Source organism: Poecilia mexicana, unplaced genomic scaffold, assembly GCF_051168715.1.
Source record: "Poecilia mexicana isolate PSO_F unplaced genomic scaffold, ASM5116871v1 scaffold_6, whole genome shotgun sequence".
Classification (NCBI taxonomy): Eukaryota; Metazoa; Chordata; class Actinopteri; order Cyprinodontiformes; family Poeciliidae; genus Poecilia; species Poecilia mexicana.
Genome location: NW_028263375.1, coordinates 16316583 through 16338643, shown reverse-complemented (window position 1 = coordinate 16338643; position 22061 = coordinate 16316583). Strand labels below are relative to the sequence as shown.

General features: G+C 39.7%; 1 protein-coding gene across 1 annotated transcript; it reads right to left on the bottom strand.

Moving 5' to 3' along the window:
• Positions 1-1077: 1077 nt before the first annotated feature.
• LOC106926584 (uncharacterized) lies at positions 1078-9652 on the bottom strand. The gene is made up of 2 exons (XM_088006319.1): positions 3976-9652; positions 1078-2251 (listed from the first exon to the last, which is right to left on the bottom strand). The coding sequence occupies exons 1-2, from the start codon at positions 9488-9490 to the stop codon at positions 1548-1550; spliced, it is 6219 nt and encodes a 2072-aa protein (XP_087862445.1). The 5' UTR covers positions 9491-9652; the 3' UTR covers positions 1078-1547.
• Positions 9653-22061: the final 12409 nt, after the last annotated feature.

Sequence of the window (22061 nt, the reverse complement as noted above, 5' to 3'; positions counted from 1 at the left end):
CAATGAAGCACAATGTGGATGACGTCAGTATTAGCGCAAAGGATTTAGGGAAATTGAGTCTTAATCCAGAAAGTCCGAATCCTTGTTTTACATCCCGATTGTTTTAAGGTTAAACAATACAAAGTTAGAGCAAACTTATCTTGTTTATTTTAATTAAACAAACTGCATTATAAGACATCCCAGACCAATAAAAAAAAAATTATACCCGTCAGATTTACACTTCAGGTAGCTTGAAAAACAGCTTGTCTTCACTGTTAAAAAGAAAAAAGAACGATCAAAAGGAGTTATGAATGACACAAGATAATCAATAAGATGTGACCTTTGTCATGTAAAATATTACCAAAAAGACTGAGATGCTTCCTTCTACACAAATGAACTTTAATGAAATCTCATTCCTAATAGTCTTTCATGTGTTCATACTCATCTGTAAAAACTTCAGCTCTTCCACAAAGGTTTAGGAGGGTATGTGGGAAAATTTGACCATTTTCCCAGGAAACCATTTATGAGGTCAGGCGGACAATCTAATCTAGCTCACAGCTAAAATAAAGAGAGCATGAAATTTGACTCTGCAGACAGAGGCTTCAGCCAGCATTTTCTCCGCTCTGTGATTTCAGGCATACCGTTTCCAAGGCAGAGTTGCTGTTGTTCTCAGTTGCTTTCAATATGTTTTGACACCAACAGCAATTATCAGTATGATGTTTAGTAGTGGGAATATTTTATGAATGAGCTTTTTATACACGTGGCATCCTGTCACTGCACCACAGCTGAATTTATCAAATGCCTCAGTGCTTAATTTTACAGTCTGAAGTCATCCGATGGTTTCTGAAGGCACATGGAGGCATTAAATAATAGTTACATAAATGCCAGAGAAACTGGTAGAAGGGCCGGAGTTTTCTCGGGTTGCACCGATGCAACCTGTTGCTGCGCACTGCTGGTCAGCTGGCTGAAAGAAAGTAACGACACTTTTCCCCTTGTTACAAGAAAGACAAATTTAGCTGCTTGTAAACAGTTCTCTTTGCAAAAAACACTCACCATATTGGCATAAACTCCTAAGGACAGCAATACATTACACTAATGCCGCTTTGGAACATCAATAAAAATTTATTATATTTACCACAGTAAGCATATGTACTTGAAACACCCTATTCTAAATTAAGCAGATGGGCTATTATTTATATTTTTATTACATTATAATTACTGTAATCAATATCTTCAGTTTTTGGCAGTAGTTGTCGTAAGTAATGCATTTCTGTTTTTTATTGAATTACCAGTGTAACTTAAAATATTTTTTTTACAAAACTTATCAAACCTCTCATACCTATCTGTAGCCATAGCAATGGCTGGAACAGCTGAATTCAATGATTTGTATGGGTGTTTCTTAATATCTTTTGGCAAAATAGCTTATCATCTGTTTCTGTAATCTAGAAAATTAAACCACTTTGCTGAATTTATGGCCACAAGATGGCAGCACTGAGTCGTTGTTAAAATGAGTGGAAAGTACAAAACATTCGTAGGAACCTGGACAAAAGCATTTAATGTTCGCTTTATTAACGCAAGCCAAAGCTCTTTGGTCGGGTCATCATCCTGACTGATTTAAAAGACTGTCTCTCATTGGTGGGGTAGTACTCTGTAGATATGTTGTGCCATGTTCCCCAGAAAATCCCGTCCCGAACTCCTTTATACTTCCCAAAGTAATATTTGCCGTTGAGGTTTGCAGCCATGCAGGCGTCAAACCACCAGCCGGAGCTGTAGTAGGCCCCGCAGTTCCCGGACGGGTACCGGTCGTTGTCCCTGTCAGGGGTGGTGAACGCCCTGTTGTTGTGGTCGTAGGTCTTGCTGAAGCGCAGAGCATCGCCTGCGGTACCGGAGTACCCGCCCACCGTCAGTCTGTAGCGGAGCCGCTCGCTGGCGACCCTGAAGTGCTCATACTGCGCATGCTCTGTCACTCCATCAAAGTCCTCCAGCTCCACCCGCAGCTCCATGTCCCTGTCCCGGGTCAGCAGGTGCATCTTGTTGTTGCCCAGCCAGAACTCTCCTCCGTCCAGCACTCCGAAGCCGGCCTGGTACTCCACCCAGGGGCGGTTGAAGCTCACGCTGCCGTCCTGGCGGCGCTGCAGGAGGGTCCATCCGCCGCCATCCAGCTCCATGTCACAGAACACCTGAAAGCTGCTGCTGCGGAGGTCAGGGGTCACCAGGTAAAGCCCGCTCCTGGTTTTTCCTCTGAGGAGGTGGTCTGAGCAGTCTCTTATTACTGTGGAAGAGGAATGAAAAAAACAGAATTGAACTAATTGGTTGCAGTGCAGAAACTGGTCCCTGCAGGTGATAACATTCTCTTGCAGCTCTGAGACTTGGCTGAAAAATTTCCTTGATGAGGTCAAATGGCAACAATGTTATGTGGAGGACCGAACAAGCCAAAAATAAAGATGAAAATATGTGACTCAAAAAAATACAGTGCTTCACTAAAGTATTCACAAGATTCATGTGAACCCTTTCACATTTTGTAACATATGTGATGTATTTATTAGGATTTTATGTGATAGACCAAGACAAACTTGGTCATTATAGTGAAGCATGTAGACATTTATTTAGTTCTTCTTCATTTTGGCAGGTTTGGTCCCCCAGAGCCAAATGTAGCGTTGCTCACAAAGTTCTGATGATTGTTCAGTCATTATATGTTATAAAGTCACTCTTAAGTCATACATAAGGTGTTATATATACTTTATTCAACACTTTAGTGATTTAAGGTGTTATATATATTTTAAATGGCATTTTACAATTTCTACTAAAAGCCAGAGAAATTGTAAATTGTATTAATTTCATTTACTGTGTAATTTTTAAATCATGTAGTCATTAACTGGCTAACTGCTTTTACATTATTTATTCTTTAACTCATCTATTTGCTTTAGGATTATTGATTTATGCAAAATTACATTTTACATTAATGTGGGGTAAAAACAAACTATTGAAAGACAGATTTTACAGAGCAACAATTGTTTAAACTGATTATTAATAATAATTGATTTTATTGAGCAATATATTTCTATACTGAGTTTGACAAGTTTGGTTGGTTCTCATTAATTTAAATATTTATATAAACAGGTTTTTAAAAAAACTAAGAAACTGAACTTATAACTTCCTTGCTTGTTATATATTTAATTCAACATATAATCTTCATAATTATTATATTTTTTGAGTGACTTTTCTATCTTTTCTATCATTCTTTATTTTGTTTTAACTGATGAATTGCTTGTTTTCTTATTTTAATTTCTAAATTTTTCTGTGTTTATTTTCCTATTTACTTAAACCAAGCAGAATGACGCAGTGAAAACAATTAAATGTTTAATTGTGTAACTTCACCTGTAATTTCACCCTGTAATTTAAGTGAGAAGTTTATAGTGAGGAGTTTACGGCTTATTTAAATAAAGTACGACTGTTTTGACTCGGTGAGTAAATTATCACTAATTATTATCAGTGATAGCTGAATCACTGCTTCCACTGACGGGTGTTTTAAAGCTGTTAGCCCGTGCATTGTTGTGGTGCTAACCTCACAGTCGTGCCGATCATCGTGCCGACACATTGTGCACACATGCAGATTCCTCCTGATGATGCACGGCACTAATATGATCTCAGACCACATCCTGAAGTCTACTTTCTGATTAACTGTGTGAGGCTCATTAGAGTTTATTGTGTGGTTGTCATACGTGAAATTCTTTTATTTAAGTGTCCTTTTTAGATACGCACATACTGACCTATTTGCTGTGATGCATACAGTTTACTCATTCTTTGTTTTTACTGTTACGTTGCCTGGGATTTCCTTTCGTTTTCCAGTTGAATGAATGTGTCTTAGATAAAAGCGTCCTTTTCAATTTACTGCAGTAAACACAGTTGAAAAAGAGAGGCTACATTTTCAGAACGCTTCTTGTAAATGTGACAAGTATAGTAAACCATGCAGAAATCATAAAAGTAATCGCTTGCCTGCAGATGCTGCAGATGTTGGCAGTTTCCCGTCTGTCCTCTCGCCGATCTGGGACTCCTTTGGCTGCTCCTTTGGAAGCTTGTCTGGTCTCCTGTTAGGAATCAGGCTGCTGTTGACAAACGCAGCCACCTGGTTGATTTTCACACGCAGTTCTCGTGGACTAGGAGTGGACATTTCTACAGGCAGGGGCTCAGGGCCAGAGGTAGAGGAAGTCTTTGACCTGAACTTGGGGCTGAGTGTGGTGGTAGTTTTCAAACTGGGGGGAGAAACTGGGCTTGCATGGGGACTTTCTTCCTCACGATGTGTCTTAGCCTTAGATTTGGGAGCTACGCTCAGCTGTGTAGCTCCTGGACCGGTGCTAGTGATAACATTTTGGAAAATCCTACGATTGATGTCGCTTGGTCTTGTTGTCACAGATGACAGCAGCCCGGCTGTTTGTGGCCTCGGATCAGACGTAATCCTAGTGTTTGGGCTCGATGTGACGTCTTCGGGTTGGGTGTGAGTGGCAGGGAAATATCCATTTTTCAAGCTGTTTGAGGTCTTTGGACTTAGAGTTATAGTCTTCCTTACACTTGTGCTGAACTCTGTTTCCCCCAGGGTATGACTCACTTTAGCAATTTGTTTTACGAGGCCAGATGTAGGTGGCATGTCAGTACGAGAGTTTTGGATGTTTCCTGAAGGAACCCAGCTGATCTGAGATGGGTTTGTATTGGTTTGTGGACTTGGCTTTGGTTGCACTGCTTGTTTTGGCCTCTGGACAAGTTTAGCTCCTGGCCTGACTATAGGTCTTATTGATGGTTTGTGTCGAAATGGAAGCCTTAGTCTGGATGTTTTGTTGTCCGCTGGTTTTATGATTTTCTCAGGTACAGATATTGGTTTTAGATCAGTCGTTAAGCCAGGCCTCAGGGGTTTCAACCTTGGATTTGTTTGTTTGGTTTGGTTGGTTTTAAAGTTTGCATTTGATCTTGTTTTTAAGTTTGGATTGACCTTTGGATTTTTCTGGTTTTGTCTGTTCTCTTGACCAGGTTTAGGTGTTTTGCTAAATTTAGCTACATTACTGCCAGGTTTGGACCTTTTGTCTGGTGAGATTTCAGCTGAATCATATGTTGATTCTGACTTGTTTTTATGCTCCTGTTCTTTACTCTTTGACTCTGATGAAGGTTTTTGGTTGTATTTTGGTGTTGCTGTATCACTTTTGTTTGACTTAAACCCTTTGTTGTTTCCTGGGTTTTGTTTAGCTCCATGACGGTCCTGGATGGTTTTTGTAATCTGACCAGTTGTTGCAGTAGATAGAGCTGATGTAGATATTTCATCAGGTGCTAAACCTGGTTTAGATGTTGGTTCCTGCAAAGATGCTTCTTCAGACTTTTCCCATGACTCTGTCAAAGGTTTTGGTCTTTTTTCACTTTTGTTGAATTTGGTCACATGAGAATGTTTAGTTTGAGAGTCACTGTTGGTGGATTTTTTTGTTTGATTGGGGACTGCAGGGGCTAAATCCAGTGTAGGCCTGGGCTCCTGCAAAGATATTTCTTTAGACTTGTCCCATGTTTTAGTTGACGGTTTTTGAGATGCTGTCTCACTTTTGTCAAATTTAAACTCTTTAGAAGTTTGAGTTTCAATATATTCATTGTTAAATGCATCCATATGATCAGGTTCCGCCATTGCCTGACCAGGTGTAGGTGTTTGTCCATGTGCTAAATCTGGATACAATTTGGCTTGCTGTAAGGAATTTTCCTCCACGGTCTCAGGTAAAGGTTTTTGCTTGGGTTTTGGGGTTGCTGCTTTGTTTTGATTTGATGTAAAATCATGGATTTTTTCTTTGTTTTCTTTAGTTTTGAGATGATCTTCACTGGTTTTAATCACCCAATAAGTTGTTGCCGTAGCTAGATCTATTGTAGATGTTTCTGCAGGTGGTTGACCTGGATCAGATGTAGGTTTCTGAAGGGTTTTTTCTTGAAACCTGTCCCTTGATTCGATCAATGTTTTTTGTGTCACTGTTGGACTTTGAGCGTCTTGAGAAGTTTGAGGTTTAAGATGTTTTCTGTTGTATTTGTTAATTTGATCAGGGATTGTGGTTGCTTGATTTGGTGCTGATGTCTGTCTAGCTGTTAAATCTGGATAGGGTGTAGGTTCCTGAATCTCCTCAGACTGGTCCACTGACTCTGGAAAAAGTTTCTGGATTGGTTTTGATGTTGCTGTTCCACTTTTGTTAAACTTAATCTTGTGGATATTTTCTGATTTGAGATGATCCTCAATAGATTTTTTAATCTGATCTGGGCCTGTAGTACCTCGATGTGGTCTTAAACCTGGATTAGGCGTTGGGTCCTGCCAGAACTTTTCTTCAGACATGCCCACTGACTTAGTTGAAGGTCTTGTATTTGCTGTTTCACTTTTGTTAGACTTAAACCCTTGGATGTTTTCTGATTTGTGCGTCTTTTCAAGATGATCTTCACCGGATTTAGTTATCTGATCAGAGTGTTTTGTTGCTTGATCTAATGCAGATGTCTGCCCAGGTGTTAAATGTGGATGTGATATAAACTCCTGCAAGGAATTTTCATCAGAATTGTTTGCTTTCTCAAATTTATACTCTCTGCTATTTTCAGGCTTATGTTTAGTTTTGTGGCTTTCCTGGCTGGATTTATCCATGTAATCAAGTGTTGTATTAGCTCGATCAGATATAACTTCCAGTCTAGGTGTTAAGTCTGAAGGGTTTTTAGACTTCCTTGTGGGATTTTCTTCAGATTTATCTCCAACGTGGGTTAAAGACTTCTGGTTTGGTTTGGGTGAAGCAGTGGTTTCACTTCTCTGTGATTTAGGCTTGCTAGGTTTAGGCTTACGTTTGTGTTTAGTTTCAGGAATTCCCAGACTGGATTTGTTCTTCAGGTGATGGGTTATTGCGGGTTGATCCGGAGCAGATGTCCATCCAGGTCTTACATCTGGATTTGATCTGGGGTCATGTGAGGGATTTTTATTTGATTTCTTCAATGGCTCGGTTAACACCGTTTGTTTTGGGGGTTTTGTAGATGTTTCTATTTTGTTATATTCAGAAGAAGATCCTTGAGTAGATTCTGGCTTGCGTTTGATTTTAAGGCGATCCTGGCTGGAATTTTTCTTCTGATCAGGGGCTACAGTAGCTTGATCCGGTACATATGTCTGTCCAGGTGTTAAATCTGGATTATATTTGGGCTCCTGCAAGGAATTTTCTTCAGAGATGTCCACTGCCTCAGTTAACGGTGTAGCTGTTTCAGTTTCAAACTCTTGGGAAGGCTTAAAGTGATTCTGAGTGGAATCATTGGTGTTATCCGGAGATGTATGAGGTTGTTCACCAATGTCCTTTTGTCCAGAGGTTAAATCTGGATTGTTTGTAATCTCCTGTTCCATATTTTCTTCAAGTGTGCCCACAAATTCATTTGAAGGTATTTGGTTTGGTTTTGGTGTTGATTTGTACTCTGAGGTAGGCTCAGGTTTAAATGTTGGGATTTTCTGGATGTATTTGCTCATCGATGGATTGGCTTCATCAGTTGGATTTGATGAATGATTGGGATTTTGTAATATAATTGTTTCATTTAATTTTTCTTCACCCAGCAGTTTGTCTAATGTTTGGTCAGGTTTGTCAGTAATAAGAACATGAACAAATTCTTTTCCCGGCTTTAAATTTTGGTCAGTATTTGAAACCTCGTCAGACTTTCTATTGGTTAATTTATATTTACCTGAATGTGTCGTATTTACAGCTGGAGGTCTTTGAGCTGCAGGTCTCTGGACAGCAGTCTCATTAGCTCTTCCTTCCCGTTTAGGCATCAAATTGCTTTTGAGATTTCCCTCAGTTGTTGAAATATCAGTGCTGTTCTTTTGGCCAGGTTTTTTATTTTGGATTTGCTTTGAATCTTTGCCAGGTTTGAATTTTACACCTGTCGGCTTGTGAGGCTTATTCCTTTGGTTGAGTTTAGGTTTCTGCTCTGTTGAAGGACCTTGATTTGGTTTATGGTCATTCTTGGCATTCTTTTGTCTTTTGTCTGCTTCAGGCTTAATTACAGATTTATGTTTTTCACCAGGCTTCGATGCTCGGACTGGTGGAGGTTTCAGATTGGTCTTAGGTTTTGAGTTGATGTTCTTCTTTGGTGCCCCGTGACTACGATCTGTAACTTTGGATGATGATGTTATGAATACAGTGTGAAGAGGAGATGAGGTGGTTGGAGTTGTTATGGATAACTCTACATCAGCGATGGCTATCTGCTGTCCTGGACCACCCACTGTGGATAGTGTTTCTGTTGTTGTAGATGGCTGCCCCTTAACTTGGCATTGGGGCTCAGTAACACCAGCTGCTCCGGGCTCTGTGCTTCCCGTTAGTCCATAAACAGCTTTTGGGTCACGAGTGACATCTGTGATGGAGCTTAAAGTGGAGCTGAGCAGAGAAGGTGATGGAAGAGATGATGTAAAGCTTTTACTATCGCTCAAGTCCGGCCTTGAAGTTAATTCTGTTGTAAGGAGAGTCGGGCTGATCGACAAAAAGTCTGTCTTTTTAGTTGTCTTGCTGGATGATGTTTCTCCATCGTCATCTCTCTGCACACTCTCCGTTTTAATCTCCCTCCCTTTTTCTGTGAGCCCAAACCTCTCCATCTGCTTTGGTTTCTTTTTATTTGGGTCCACTTTTATTCCCTTTTCCATTTCAATCTGCTCCTGTTCCTTATTTATATTCATTGTGTGGTTCTTAGACATCTTTATTCTATCAATGGCCTCAGCTTTTGTGTTTTTTTCCACTTTTGTCTTATCTTGCCATATGGGATGTCTACTTTCTTCTTTTGTTTTTCCCTTGTTTTTATCTAACAGATCTTGAATTTTCCTCAAGCTCCCTTTGGGATTTATCTCAGCCATCTTTCCTCTTGTCACATTAACAGATTTCATGTTTCCACCAGAAGTTGGCATTTTTAATGTGTCCTCTCCTCTTGCACCCTCAGTCACAGGTTCTCCTCTCCCGTTTTCCTTTACAACTCCTCCTGTTTCCCGTTCGTTCCCGTCTTTCAGCTTTTTTTCCTTGTTGTTTCCGTCCATTGTTTCCACCTTAACACCATCTTTTCCACACGCCTGTCTGAAATTTCCCTCATTCTCTTCAAGTCTCTCATTCAGCCAGTCCCCCTCATCCTCATTCGTGTTCTTACCTCCATTTAGCTCTCCTTCATTCTTCCTCTCACAGTTTCTCGCAGCTTGACCACCTGCACAATCTGCACACATTTCCCTCAGCTCATCGACACTCTCCTTCAGTTTCTGCAGGTCCTGCATGATGTTCTCCAACTCCAAAACATGTTGTGGCAAATGCACAACCAGAGGAGGAAGACTGACGTGGAAGGGGCATGTGTTGTCGTGGTCCCCCGGTCTGCACGCTCCTACCGGTCTCAGAGTCGCAGTACAGGGTCCGAATCCCCGGTCGCCCAGTAGGACTCCTTCCTCCGCTCTGATCCAAGAGAGACTTGAAAAGGCCAGCAGGGTCCCACACACGTAGAGCGCTGTTAATCTCATTGTGTCTTCTGAAGAAAGAGTGAAGATGGAGGAGGGAGAGGGTGTAAAAAACACCCAAGTGTTTGTGAAGCGCAGTGACAGTGGAGAGGAGGAGATGAGGTGGGAGGGAGAAGAAGAGAGAGGGAGGCAGATGAAGCCGAGCCGCAGAAGGAGAATCACCTCAGCGGATTGGGTTTGGGAGACGATGCAGAGCTATGACAAATTATTTCTCCTCTTAAAAGTTTATGTTGTTTTTTCTTTTAATTGCCACTCTTGAGTTAGTTTATTTATTTATTTCAAACAGGTTTTAAAAAACCAGAGAAAAAAAAAAGCAAGGACAGAGAAAATATGTGCATACATAAGCAAAAACAAAATAATTGTTTACCACTGTTTTTCTTTTTGAAATGGACTAGGAAGAAGTGAACACTTAAATGTGTAGACAGAGACACACAGACATATAGTTCATTCGATCTAAAATGCACAGACACACACAAATATCAACAATGCTAGTTACTACAGTCAATAAACAATCCAACTGCAGTCATTAATATTCAAACCAAAGCCAAATAGAAATAATTCATAAGATTGAAAGGGTGTAAGGTGAGGCTTTTCAGCTTCTCTGTACATACCCTTAAACCTTTTCAACTCTTTAGTATAACAAATACTAACAGAATACACAGAGTTAACAATTAAATCAAAACAAGAGAAGAAAAAAGGAACAAAGAAATAGGAAGATTAAAAATGTAAGAAAATTGCCATCATGAAGGTTTCAATCAGATTTCACATATTTGTGTATCTTTATAGCTTTAATTCCCTTTTAAACTGTGTTACGTTATTGGGTAGTTTAAGATTTTCTGGCAAACTATTTCACAGGTTCAAATCAAATATATTTTAATATCAGACAAAGCTAACTGTTTGTTGACATTTTTGAAAAAGTAATTACCCCCTAAATCTGGTGATACCGGCCACCATCAGGAGTTTGCAGTAACTGGAGTCTTTTACATCACTGTGGAAGAATTTTTGTTTTAAATGAGTTAAAGCAGAGAGTTTTCAAGCGTCAACTACCACAATGTGCTTAATTTTCTAGTATTCAGCGTTCTGTGAAGTTATTGCAGTTTCTGGTTGCAGACAGCATCTGTGAAGGCAGGGGTTCCCAAACCTTTCAGCTTGTAAAGGTTAGCTTTTCTTGGGTCAGTCTGACCCAAAAAAAAACAAAAGAGCCAGAGACTGGCAACCCCTTAAAAATATGTAATTATTTTCCCTCTATTTATTTAAAAGGGGGTAATATTGAAAATGGACTTAAAAAAAACTCTTGGAATTGGCTTTGTAACCCTTCCCAGATTGATAGATGTGAACTATTGTGTTTACTGTCTGTTCTCAAACTTATGTCAGGTTCTGTTTAGGGGGTTTCTTGATTCTTTAAGTCTGGCTGTAATCAAGCCTGAGTTTGGATGGTAAAATTACTCACCTCAGAAATCCCCAAAAATGTGGTTATTAACAGTTAATATATGACAAATAAGGCGCTGATTTCATTTTCACACGAGGCCAGATGTGAAAATTAAATAATCCCTTTATTTAAAAGGGACAATTTTCTTCCCTTTTAAATAAAATGCTTATTTGAAAATTGCTTTCAAATTTCCATATTTCCTCCAGTCATCGTTGCCTAATATTGATCTGAAACATTGAATGTGGACAAAGAAGATGGAACAGAAGAAATCTGTAAAAGAGCAAATATTTGTCCTAGAAATTAAATGTTTATTGCCTGATAGCCTGAGGAAATACTGAAGAGTTACCACAGCAATTAGAAAAGTTTTAGGGAACATGCTTCACATTGTAATTGTATTATTACAGTCCCATTTATCTTCTTTCTAGTCACGTCACGTAATGAGGGCCATTTGTCACACATTCTCCCTCCATGCTGTAAGAATAAATGCGATAAATACATGTGTGTCACAGTTGTTCTGGCAGAGGCTTCCAACACTTCCTGTCAGAGCGTCCACAAACATGTGACTGACAGATGACACAAGTCAAAATATGCATTTGATGCAAATACACTGAGCCAAGAAGATGCTACTCTGATTTGTGACACTATATTTCATTTCACTGTAAACTGTGTGGTACGTTTGAACTCTGGGGTAATGTAAGCCAGGAATGATTTATCCAAGAGAACCAGAAGATACACGTGCGGTGCCAGAAGAGAGAAATGTCTCGTGTTGTGAAGGATTTCATTGGGACTCAACAAATCCTCAACAAGTGTCGGAGTTGGTGAGGGAAGTTCTGGGGGGAGAAGCTGATCTCACCGTGTGCAGACTCTATTGTGCTGCTCGACCATTTTGAGATTTTGTCACTTTACGCCCACGTATTTCAATGCATTTTCTTGAGATTTTAGGAGGTAGAACAACACAAAGTAGAACACAATTGGGAGTGGGAAGGTTTTCAAAACCCCATGCATGTCTATTTCAAATGTCTCCACCTGGTTTGCTCATCTAAACTGACATCTCAGTCCATTCTCAGTCCAGTTTTCTTATTAGTCACACTCCATTAAACTTAGATTTGGGTTTTGACTGGGCCAGTCTAACATGCAATACTTCAGTGTTATTCATTATCGCTGAAGTTTATTTGCTACCCAATTAGTCATCTAACTAATTGGGTATTTAGATGATCCAATGTAGACAAGAAGGTGGTGTAGAACAGCAGAGTTTAATTTAAAATAAACAAGTAAAACTTACAAGTCTTGGAACAAGGAAAACAGAACATGGAACTGTGATGAGGGCAAAGAAGGAAACCAGCTCTATGAAAGCCAGACTGCATAAAGTCATAAGTCATAAAGTAAGACACTAAACACAAAGGAATAAACCTATGTGGCAAGACCACAACAACAATAATAACGTGCAACACAGAATAATAAACTAAATATGGCAAAGACTCTAACAATAGAAATTCTAGCTTTGGCTGTATGTTTAGGATCATTGTCTATCGTTTATGGTAACCTCCACCTCATTTTTATTTTTTGTAATTTCCAACATGTTTTTCTCCCCAAACACATTTTGTCAGCTGAAGAAAAGAACGATGCTGTCACCATCATGTGACAGCATGGCGGCGTTAAACAAGATGTTATTTTTCCACCACACAGTGCATCTTGCATGTTCAACAATGACTTTATTCCTGTCACTCCTCAGGGAGAATAAACTGTGAACAGATTCTCATACCTGAGCTCTAGATCTCTACAGATCCTCAGACTTACCATGGGCCTGTTTGCTGTTTCTCTGATGAACTCCCTTCTTGCCCATCTGAGCCAAGGCTTTGTAGATGTGCGACATGCTCATATTTGGGCGATAGACTGAACAGTGCCGCAATGTTCAGAACTTTATTGATTTATAACCTAATTGTGCTTTGACCTGTCTGCATTGTGTTGTTAGTTCACCAATGAACACCAACATACCTCTCAGGCCTTCACAGAACAGCTAGATTTCTACCAAGATTAAAGTGGATGTATTATTCAAAACTCACATATTGCGATGTTTTTGTACTTAAATTTGGTTTTCTAGTGGTTCTAAAAATAGCCCAAGCGCTTTAGCTCCTCTCCCCCTGGGTTTCGGCAATAAACTGACAATTATTTTGTGTCTGGAAAATAATCCGTTTCAATGATCTCCGGAATGTAACGTGACAAATCAGCAGGCACAGCTTGTCACCTAGCAACCCGAGAGTAGCCCAGCCCGTTACCAAGCAACACAAGCGAACCTACATTAAGTTCGGTTAGCTAGTTTTACCACTGAATGCACTGCTGGGAAAGACAAGTGTTTTGTTATTGGTTTACCATCCAGAAACCACTTGCTGCTTTCTTGTTGTTTGTTTCGGAGGCTCTACTTCTGATTTTACAGTTGCATAATTGCACATCTGTTTGCAACCGTTTCCGTGTGCGAGTGTAAACCCTTGTTTGGGGCGTGGCTAACATCAACTTATTTGGATTTAAAGTGACAGGCTCATTCTAACATGAACTCAAAATACATAAACAGAACTGAGTAGACTAAAGTCTCATAAAGTGAGAATGATTTTGTGCAAAACAACAAAATTAAATTTAATGGACGTGTTTTGTATAGAGTATAGACTTATCCTAACCTGTTCAAGAAAACAAACTAGGTCACCTTTTATATTTACCCAGTTTGAATATTATTATAGTGACCTCAGAAGGCAACTGGTTGTAAACAGTTTTATGAGGGGACATTATAGTAAAAAGAGCTGGATCCAAATGCCCTTCATACTGTTCAGATTTTTAATTGTACAAAGTATGAATCATTTTCCTTCCATAGTTTTCGAGCAGCTGAAGATGCTCATTCACACATAATCCAAATAAAACACATAGAAGTTTGCGGTAAAGTTGCCTTTTGTAAAGCAACTTCACGTTCATCTGAGTCCTGGACTCCTGGTTGAGACTGTTTTCCCCCGCTTACAGTCTGAGAAGCAAAAAGAGAAAACCCAGTCACATGAGCTAAATGAGGCATCTGCTTGGCAGGGAGTTTAGATAATGAGGCTTTAGTTTCTCCTGCCCTGGGTGTGGATGTCAATCCCACCAAAGGAAGTAACATTTGACTGATCACATACAATGCAAGTGTTTGATATGTCTGGTTTGTTCATTTGTAACGCTTATTAAACCACCTGAACTATTTTATTTTAAAACCGAAACCTGAGCTGCTTTGTTTTGTCTCGTTCACAGATTAGGAGGTTTTTCAGCTGTGACCTAAGCAATCACGCTGAAAACCATTCATTTAACAAGAAGACCTTGTGAAACAGCAGGTTGGAATGGAAAACAAGTGCATCTGAAGCCTGTAAGAGCTTAAAGCATTTAAATGACACATTCAGATAAAGATAAAGTTTGAAATGTTTGATAAGATTAAAGATTTATTATGTTGCAGCTAGGATTCAGAGGGCTTTAAAGCTCGGGCCTCAGTTCAAAATTCCTGTTAAGTGAGCACAAGATTAGATTAAACATTATTTAGCATTTTTTTAAACTGACAGCCCATTATTCTTTGTGCAATCTTAAGGTTTCAATCTGCTTTCCAATATAATTTCCCACAGGTCTTTAAATGTTGACTTGTTAAGACTAGGTCTGTTTATCATGAACTTTGCATATTTATCTTAGTGAAAATAAAAAAACACTTGGCTAAGATGCTGGAGGTGCTTGTAGGAAACAGTGCAATATGTCATGCTCCAGCTCACTTCTTATGTTTATTTTTTAAACCACTGTTCAGAAAAACCTTAACTCAGAAAAATTGGAAAACATAGTCAATTATTGGTAAGGTAGTAAGTAATGTTCCTGCTTTTACTGTCTTATTGCCTCAGTTTGTGATTAATACCACTGTAAAAATGAGTTTTTTGGCTATGGCACAATAAAAGTATCTGAATCTGAAACCGGTCAAATCTATTTGGGTCTAAAGGAGGCTTTGCTGAAAGGCTAAAATAAAAAACAGAACTGGAGTTAGAAAAAAACATCTTTCCAGCTGATAAACAGCAGAGATTTTTTTTTTTTGGTCTAGTTTACAACCAAATTTGGATCAATTAAATGAACCAAAAATATTTTGAACATTATCAAAGTTTGTATCTAATGAAATCCAGCCAATTGCATTGAATCACAGACTTTACAACAATCTCTCCTTCTGAAGGTTGATGTATGACTGTGGTCAGACTTGAGCTATTTGAAAGTTTGGAGGAGAGGCTTTCATACTGGGAACACTGCACCAGCATGGTGGTGGTAGCATCATGCTAAGGGTGTTTTTTTGTTTGTTTGTTTTACTCCCAGTGGTACTGATGCAGTAAGAGTATTGACAGTACTTCACTTCTGATCAGAGGATTAAAACTTGCAACGACAGGACAATGAACCCAAACACACTCAGTGTTGTTTTCTAAATGGATAAAACAGGCAGACATGAAGCGTCTGGAATGACTGACTTAATAAGTACAAGCCAAGCTTGAAAGCCAAGTCTTCCTCAGGAAACTAACTCATTTAAAGGAGCGCTACAATTTCTGATAAGAGCAGTGATTGAATGTCCAGGAGGAATTAAACAAAAAACCTTGGTAGTCACAAAAGCTCTGGCTTCTCTGCAGCCTGCTGGGGACATTTATAGGGAGGGGGTGTGTATAATTTGACTCTGTGTAAATGAGAGTAATTATAAACTTGTGTACCAAGTTCTTGTTTGTAAAAAAGTCAGAGCAGCTGCGTTTTTTATTGAAGCAATTATCAAGTTAACTGTGGAACAACTATGCTAAGAAATTAAGGTTCTTTTTAAATAGTGACCTGGAATGGACAATATAAACAAATAGTTAGGTTTATTGAAGCAGTCGCGGCAAGATGAGCCAAGAATCACTCCAAACTCTTATGTTTTCTGTAGAGAGAATCAATAAAATCTCTCAAAGTGGAAATAAAACAAAGCTATAAAAGTTTACAATAAACTGATTCCAATGTTTTCTTTTAGCTTTAAAAAAAAGTTATTATAGTTTTGTTTTACACATTTTCAAATTTAAATAATCTTTTAACCACCCTGATTTTTACATCTGTTGAAATATTAATAGTCGGTCCCAGTGAATCCGTCTGGCTGTAAATCTTAAGTTGATCTCCTCTTCCTCCTCCCCTTCCTCCTCCTATGATAATGTGCCATGAGCTCATCTGACATTTGGCGACTGTTTGCAGGATAAAAGCCAGAAGTACAAGTTCGTTCACCTTCCACATTGACTTCAGCACTCCAGCAGCGCACTGTTGAAGAGTGTGACAGAAATGTTTACACTGTCGAGAGGCTTCAGTCTTATTGATTCATTGCAGCTGAACCTCATATCTTTACAGCACAGCGGAGCATCGATCCCAGTTGTTGCTCAGACACACGAAAAATAATCAACCGGACTGGACTGAACGTCAGTAGCTGCTGGAACTTTAATAATCCCAATAATCAGCTCACTCCAGGGCTTCACCCATTTATGGACAGCACTCTTTTCCCCCCCTCAGTGTACCCTCTTGGATACAATGTTTTGAATTCCCCCAGTGGACTGGCTCGGCCCACTCTCTGTCTTGGATTGTATAAACTCTGTGCGTTTTTTTCCCCCGCACAGATAGAACAAACATCTGACCATCAGTCGGGCCTTCCTGGCACAGCGCTTCATCTCCATCCAGTTTGGGCAGAGAAACCAGTGTCATTTCTCTTTGTCTGTTATGTGCATGAGTGTCCCATTTCCACCTGAACCAAAGTGAACCCGGCACAGAGCACCATGCAGCCTCTACTAACACCACACTTAGTCTGCCTCAAAACCTACCTGGATGCTATTATTTTACAGACTGGCTCTCTGCAAGCCAAGAACAAAAGCAGACATATTAACTCAGCACAGCCGTCACATGATCCACACCTGCTCTAATCCAGACGATCTGTGCGTATTATTTCAAAACTAAAGAGCCACTCGTCTCTCGTGACTTCATCTTTCATCTCTGTGATGCAGATCCGCCGCGGACACTGAGACTCACACAGATTGTTTGCGTCTAGGTCCTTAATTCTGCAGTCACACATGCATTCCTTTCCCATGTGTGAGTGTTTTTTCATCCATCACGTGCCTGATACCGACTCCTTACCAGTGATACAATCAAGTGGTCCTCACATCTGGACTACATTTCTTGCAGCCAGCCACACCGGAGAACGTCAGGTCAGTCTGGGCCTCATTAAGACGCTTTTATAATTTATTTTTCAAGAAACCTGGCAGGGATGAAGGATGCTGATGCTGGGTGTAACGTGGAAAACAATATTATTTGCTGCACAGTGTGTCCAACAGGCGGGAGTGCTAATTTATATTTTATGGTATATTTTGCACTAAAAGATCAACAGGACCGCACCTCTTGAATTTTATACCATATAAAATTAAGGTCATCTTGAATGGATTTTATATTGCAGCGTGCCACATTATTCCCATCTGTGGTAAACAGACTCTAACAAAAAAGGAATGAATGTTGTCTGATGGCTTTTTCTCTTCTTCGTGCCAGACTTACAGAAATTACTTCAAAGAGTCAAAATAATGTAAAACACCATGTGTTTAATGATCAGAGTATGGAGTAGTCAGCAGACAAGACGGGACTCTGCAAGTTCAAATCATGCAGCTCGAAAGTATTCATAACCCCCACGCCTGCACACCATTTCAACCATAAACTTTGATATATTTTGTTTAGATTTCATGAACAAAACCAGCACAAAGCAGTGCTTTATTGTGAAAGATACTTAACGTTCAATGTATTTTGTTTACAAATAAACATCTGAACTGTGTGTTTGTATTTGACCTATTTCACTCTACCCCTAAATAAATTCCTCTGCAGCTTTCAAAAATCATCTAATTACTGGATGCGACCTACGTGCAATTTAAGCTCGAATCCAGCCATTCTCTGAAGGCCTTTGAGGTTTATTACAGAACAGTAAAATGAAACGGCATCATCTAAACCAAGGAACACCGCAGAAAGATCATAAAAAAGTTGTGGCGACGTTTAAAAGTGTACCAGCATCTGAATGAGGATTGTTTTGAGAATGGAAAAACTTACTGAATCTCGGTCGTTAATTTAAACTGTCAGAGTTCTGGTAGGGAGACTCATCATGAGAGAAGCACCCTAGAGTCTGGAGGAGCAGCAGAGATTCACGTCAAAATGTGGGGTGTAATTGCAAAGGGAAGGGAAAGGGACACATTTTTCACAAACAAAAATGTGAAAAGTGTGATGTGCATTTTTACTCAGCTTTAACTCTGAATATGTCACTCACGACAGTGACCCTAAACACACAGGCATAACTGCAAAAAACTGGTTTTGATTAAACTGTTTATGTCTGCGGTTGTATTTTAGATATTGTCTTAGTTTTGCTACAATTTCTTTTCTTTTGAAACTCAAGAATAAATGTATTTTACAGTTTTTGTATTATTTTAATCAAAATATACCAGGTAGTTCATGTATGAGAAGGCTCTCTGAATCATAATGAATAAAATAACGTTGCAACTTGTGAGAATATTTGAATACAACTACATCAGACTTGTGTTAACCTACATTGTTTTTATGAATGTTTTCCATTGCGTCTGTAGGTGTTGTTTGTGTTAAGAGAACTTTAAATGACCCTCACTTTATTATGTCCAGCAGACTGTCTTCATCTCTATGGAAACCTTTTTAGGAGGCAGAGTGCAGTCCAGCTCTCGCCAAATGAACAGTATGAGTCAGAGGAAATAAACAAATCTGATTTTAGAGTAAGTCTCTTAAACACTGTGTACACTGCCTTTCCAATCTCCCCGGTAGGTCAAGACCTCTAAATTTATGGGTGCGGATCCAGATGAGCAACACATTAAAATTGAACAGGAGGAATATGTGACTAAAGGTTTTAGCTAAATTTTTCCACATTTTTGTCGGATACGTTTTTAGTGTTTGTCATAACATTAAGATAACTTTCATCTAATAACTACATGCGTCAACAGGCAACTATTAAGTTTTTTAGAAAATTCTTCACAAAGTAGTAAAATTAGATGTGATTAAAATAACAGCTAACCAGATGATGTCGTGCACAGCTACGCTTCATTTTAATTCGTAAACTAGACGTTGAATAAAGTGTTGAGTGTCCGTGAGGGAAATTAAATACTTCACATTTAATTTCCATAATTTTACTGCCATCTAGTGGCTGGTGTAAAAATTACACTCTTACCAAAGAGCGCAGAAAGGAAAAATATTTATTTACAAAAATATAAAATGAATAATAAAATGAGATGGAGAATAAAACATTGACTGACTGTGCAAAGTTACATTTAAAAATAATTTAGAAGAATTTATTAAGATTTTGATATACACATTAAAATCTTCATAAAAGACTCCATAACACTCCAAATATTGTTAAATAATAATCTTTTTACATTTAAGCTTCTAAATGCAGCTTAGAAGCTTATAAATATATAAAATATATATATAAATTTCCCTTCTCACCCTCCGCAGGTGGTCTCTTTCATCCTCTGAGCTCGGGTCCTCTACCAGAGGCCTGGGAGCTTGAGGGTTCTGCGCAGTATCTTGGCTGTGCCTAGAACTGCACATTTCTGGACTGAGATGTCTGATGTTGTTCCTGGGATCTGTTTGAGCCACTGGTCCAGTTTGGGGATGACTGCCCCGAGGGCCCCGATGACCACAGGCACCACTGTGGTCTTCACCTTCCAGGCCTTCTCCAGTTCCTCTCTGAGGCCCTGGTATTTCTCCAGTTTCTCATGCTCCTTTTTCCTGATGTTGTGGTCACTTGGTATTGAAATCAGTCACCTCCTCTACATGGATGACATCAAGCTGTACGCCAAGAGCGAGCGAGACATCGACTCACTGATCCACACCACCAGGATCTACAGCACTGACATTGGGATGTCATTCGGACTAGAGAAGTGTGGCTGGATGGTTACAAAGAGAGGGAAGGTCGTCCGCACAGAAGGGGTCTCACTCCCAGAGGGAACGATAGCAGACATAGAGCACAGCTACAAGTACCTGGGAATACCACAAGCAAATGGCAACCTCGATGAGGTCACAAGGAAAGGAGCCACAGCCAAATACCTCCAACGAATAAGGCAAGTCCTGAGAAGCCAGCTCAATGGCAAGAACAAGATCCGTGCAATAAACAGCTATGCCTTACCAGTAATCAGATACCCTGCCGGAATAATTAGCTGGCCAATGGAAGAGATAAAGGCCACGGACGTTAAGACTCGGAAGCTACTAACCATGCATGGAGGGTTCCACCCCAAATCCAGCACCCTGAGACTGTACACGAGCCGTAAGGAAGGAGGCAGAGGACTAGTGAGTGTGAGAGCCACTGTCCAGGATGAAACATCCAAGATCCATAAATACATCAAGGACAAAGCCTCAATGGACGATGTGCTCAGCGAATGTCTCAGGCAATGGGGAACAGAGGACGAGGTGCTGGAGGAACCATCATGGGAGGACAAGCCCCTACATGGGATGTACCACCGACAAATAACTGAAGTGGCTGATATCAGGAAATCCTACCAATGGCTGGAGAAAGCTGGACTCAAGGACAGCACAGAGGCCCTCATCCTGGCCGCCCAGGAACAGGCTCTAAACACCAGAGCAATAGAGGCTCAGATCTACCACACCAGACAAGACCCAAGGTGTAGGTTGTGCAAGGAGGCCTCTGAGACAGTCCAGCACATAACAGCAGGGTGCAAGATGCTGGCAGGGAAAGCGTACATGGAACGACATAACCAAGTGGCGGGCATAGTGTACAGGAACATCTGTGCCGAATATGGACTGGAAGCCCCGAGGTCAAAATGGGGGACACCCCCAAAGGTGGTGGAGAATGACCGAGCTAAGATCCTGTGGGACTTCCAGATCCAGACAGACAAGATGGTAATGTCGAACCAACCGGACATTGTGGTGGTGGATAAAGAACAGAGGAAAGCCGTTGTGGTGGATGTAGCAATACCAAGTGACCACAACATCAGGAAAAAGGAGCACGAGAAACTGGAGAAATACCAGGGCCTCAGAGAGGAACTGGAGAAGGCCTGGAAGGTGAAGACCACAGTGGTGCCTGTGGTCATCGGGGCCCTCGGGGCAGTCACCCCCAAACTGGAGCAGTGGCTCAAACAGATCCCAGGAACAACATCAGACATCTCAGTCCAGAAATGTGCAGTTCTAGGCACAGCTAAGATACTGCGCAGAACCCTCAAGCTCCCAGGCCTCTGGTAGAGGACCCGAGCTCAGAGGATGAAAGAGACCACCCGCGGAGGGTGAGAAGGGAATTTTTTTATATATATATATATATATATATATATATATATATATATATATATATATATTGTGAGAAAATTGTGAGTGACAAGATTAAATAAGGCAATGCACCTACTATAGTTGGTGGAAATATGTGTTGCACTTATTTAAAATCAGTTCAGTGTGCTGGTATTTGGAAAAAAATGGTTCAGAAATGAATGGCATTTGTTTGGTATAAATGTTCATACAAAACATTTTTAAAGGAACAATTGAAAACAAAACAAATTCTGTTTTTAAATGTTGCTGGGAAACAAAATAAATTTGTTGCACATGTGTCTTTGAACCAATAAGGAACTGACCGTAAACCATTAAAACACAGCAAAGCATAAAAATGAGAAAGAATTTCCTGTGTGTGTCAGCAGCATAGCTCTAGGTGTTAATGCTGCAATCGGCTGATTATATCAATTCAAAAAGTATTTTAAAACTTTATCAGGCTTTCACTTCATTAAACAAATTTCTAGGATTTCTGCAGTAAAAAAAAATTAAAAGTGGGATTTTGTGGTTAAATGTTTTTTATTTGTTGTTTGTTTAATGTTTTTTGTTGTTGTTGTCAAGTCCCTTAATTGTTTATGTATTAAGTTTGTTGCAAAAGTGGATTATATTTGGCTTGGAGTTTGACCACTTCTTCTTGTGAATGTTTACTAAGTTTATCCATGTCCTTATCATCAAAGCATTAATGTCCTTATTAATGGACTTAAATCGATTCAGTTGATTGACAGTTGGACAATCAACTGAATCGATAGTCCAATTGTTAACCTTTTACAGTGAACCTCTTTGACTTTATTTGCT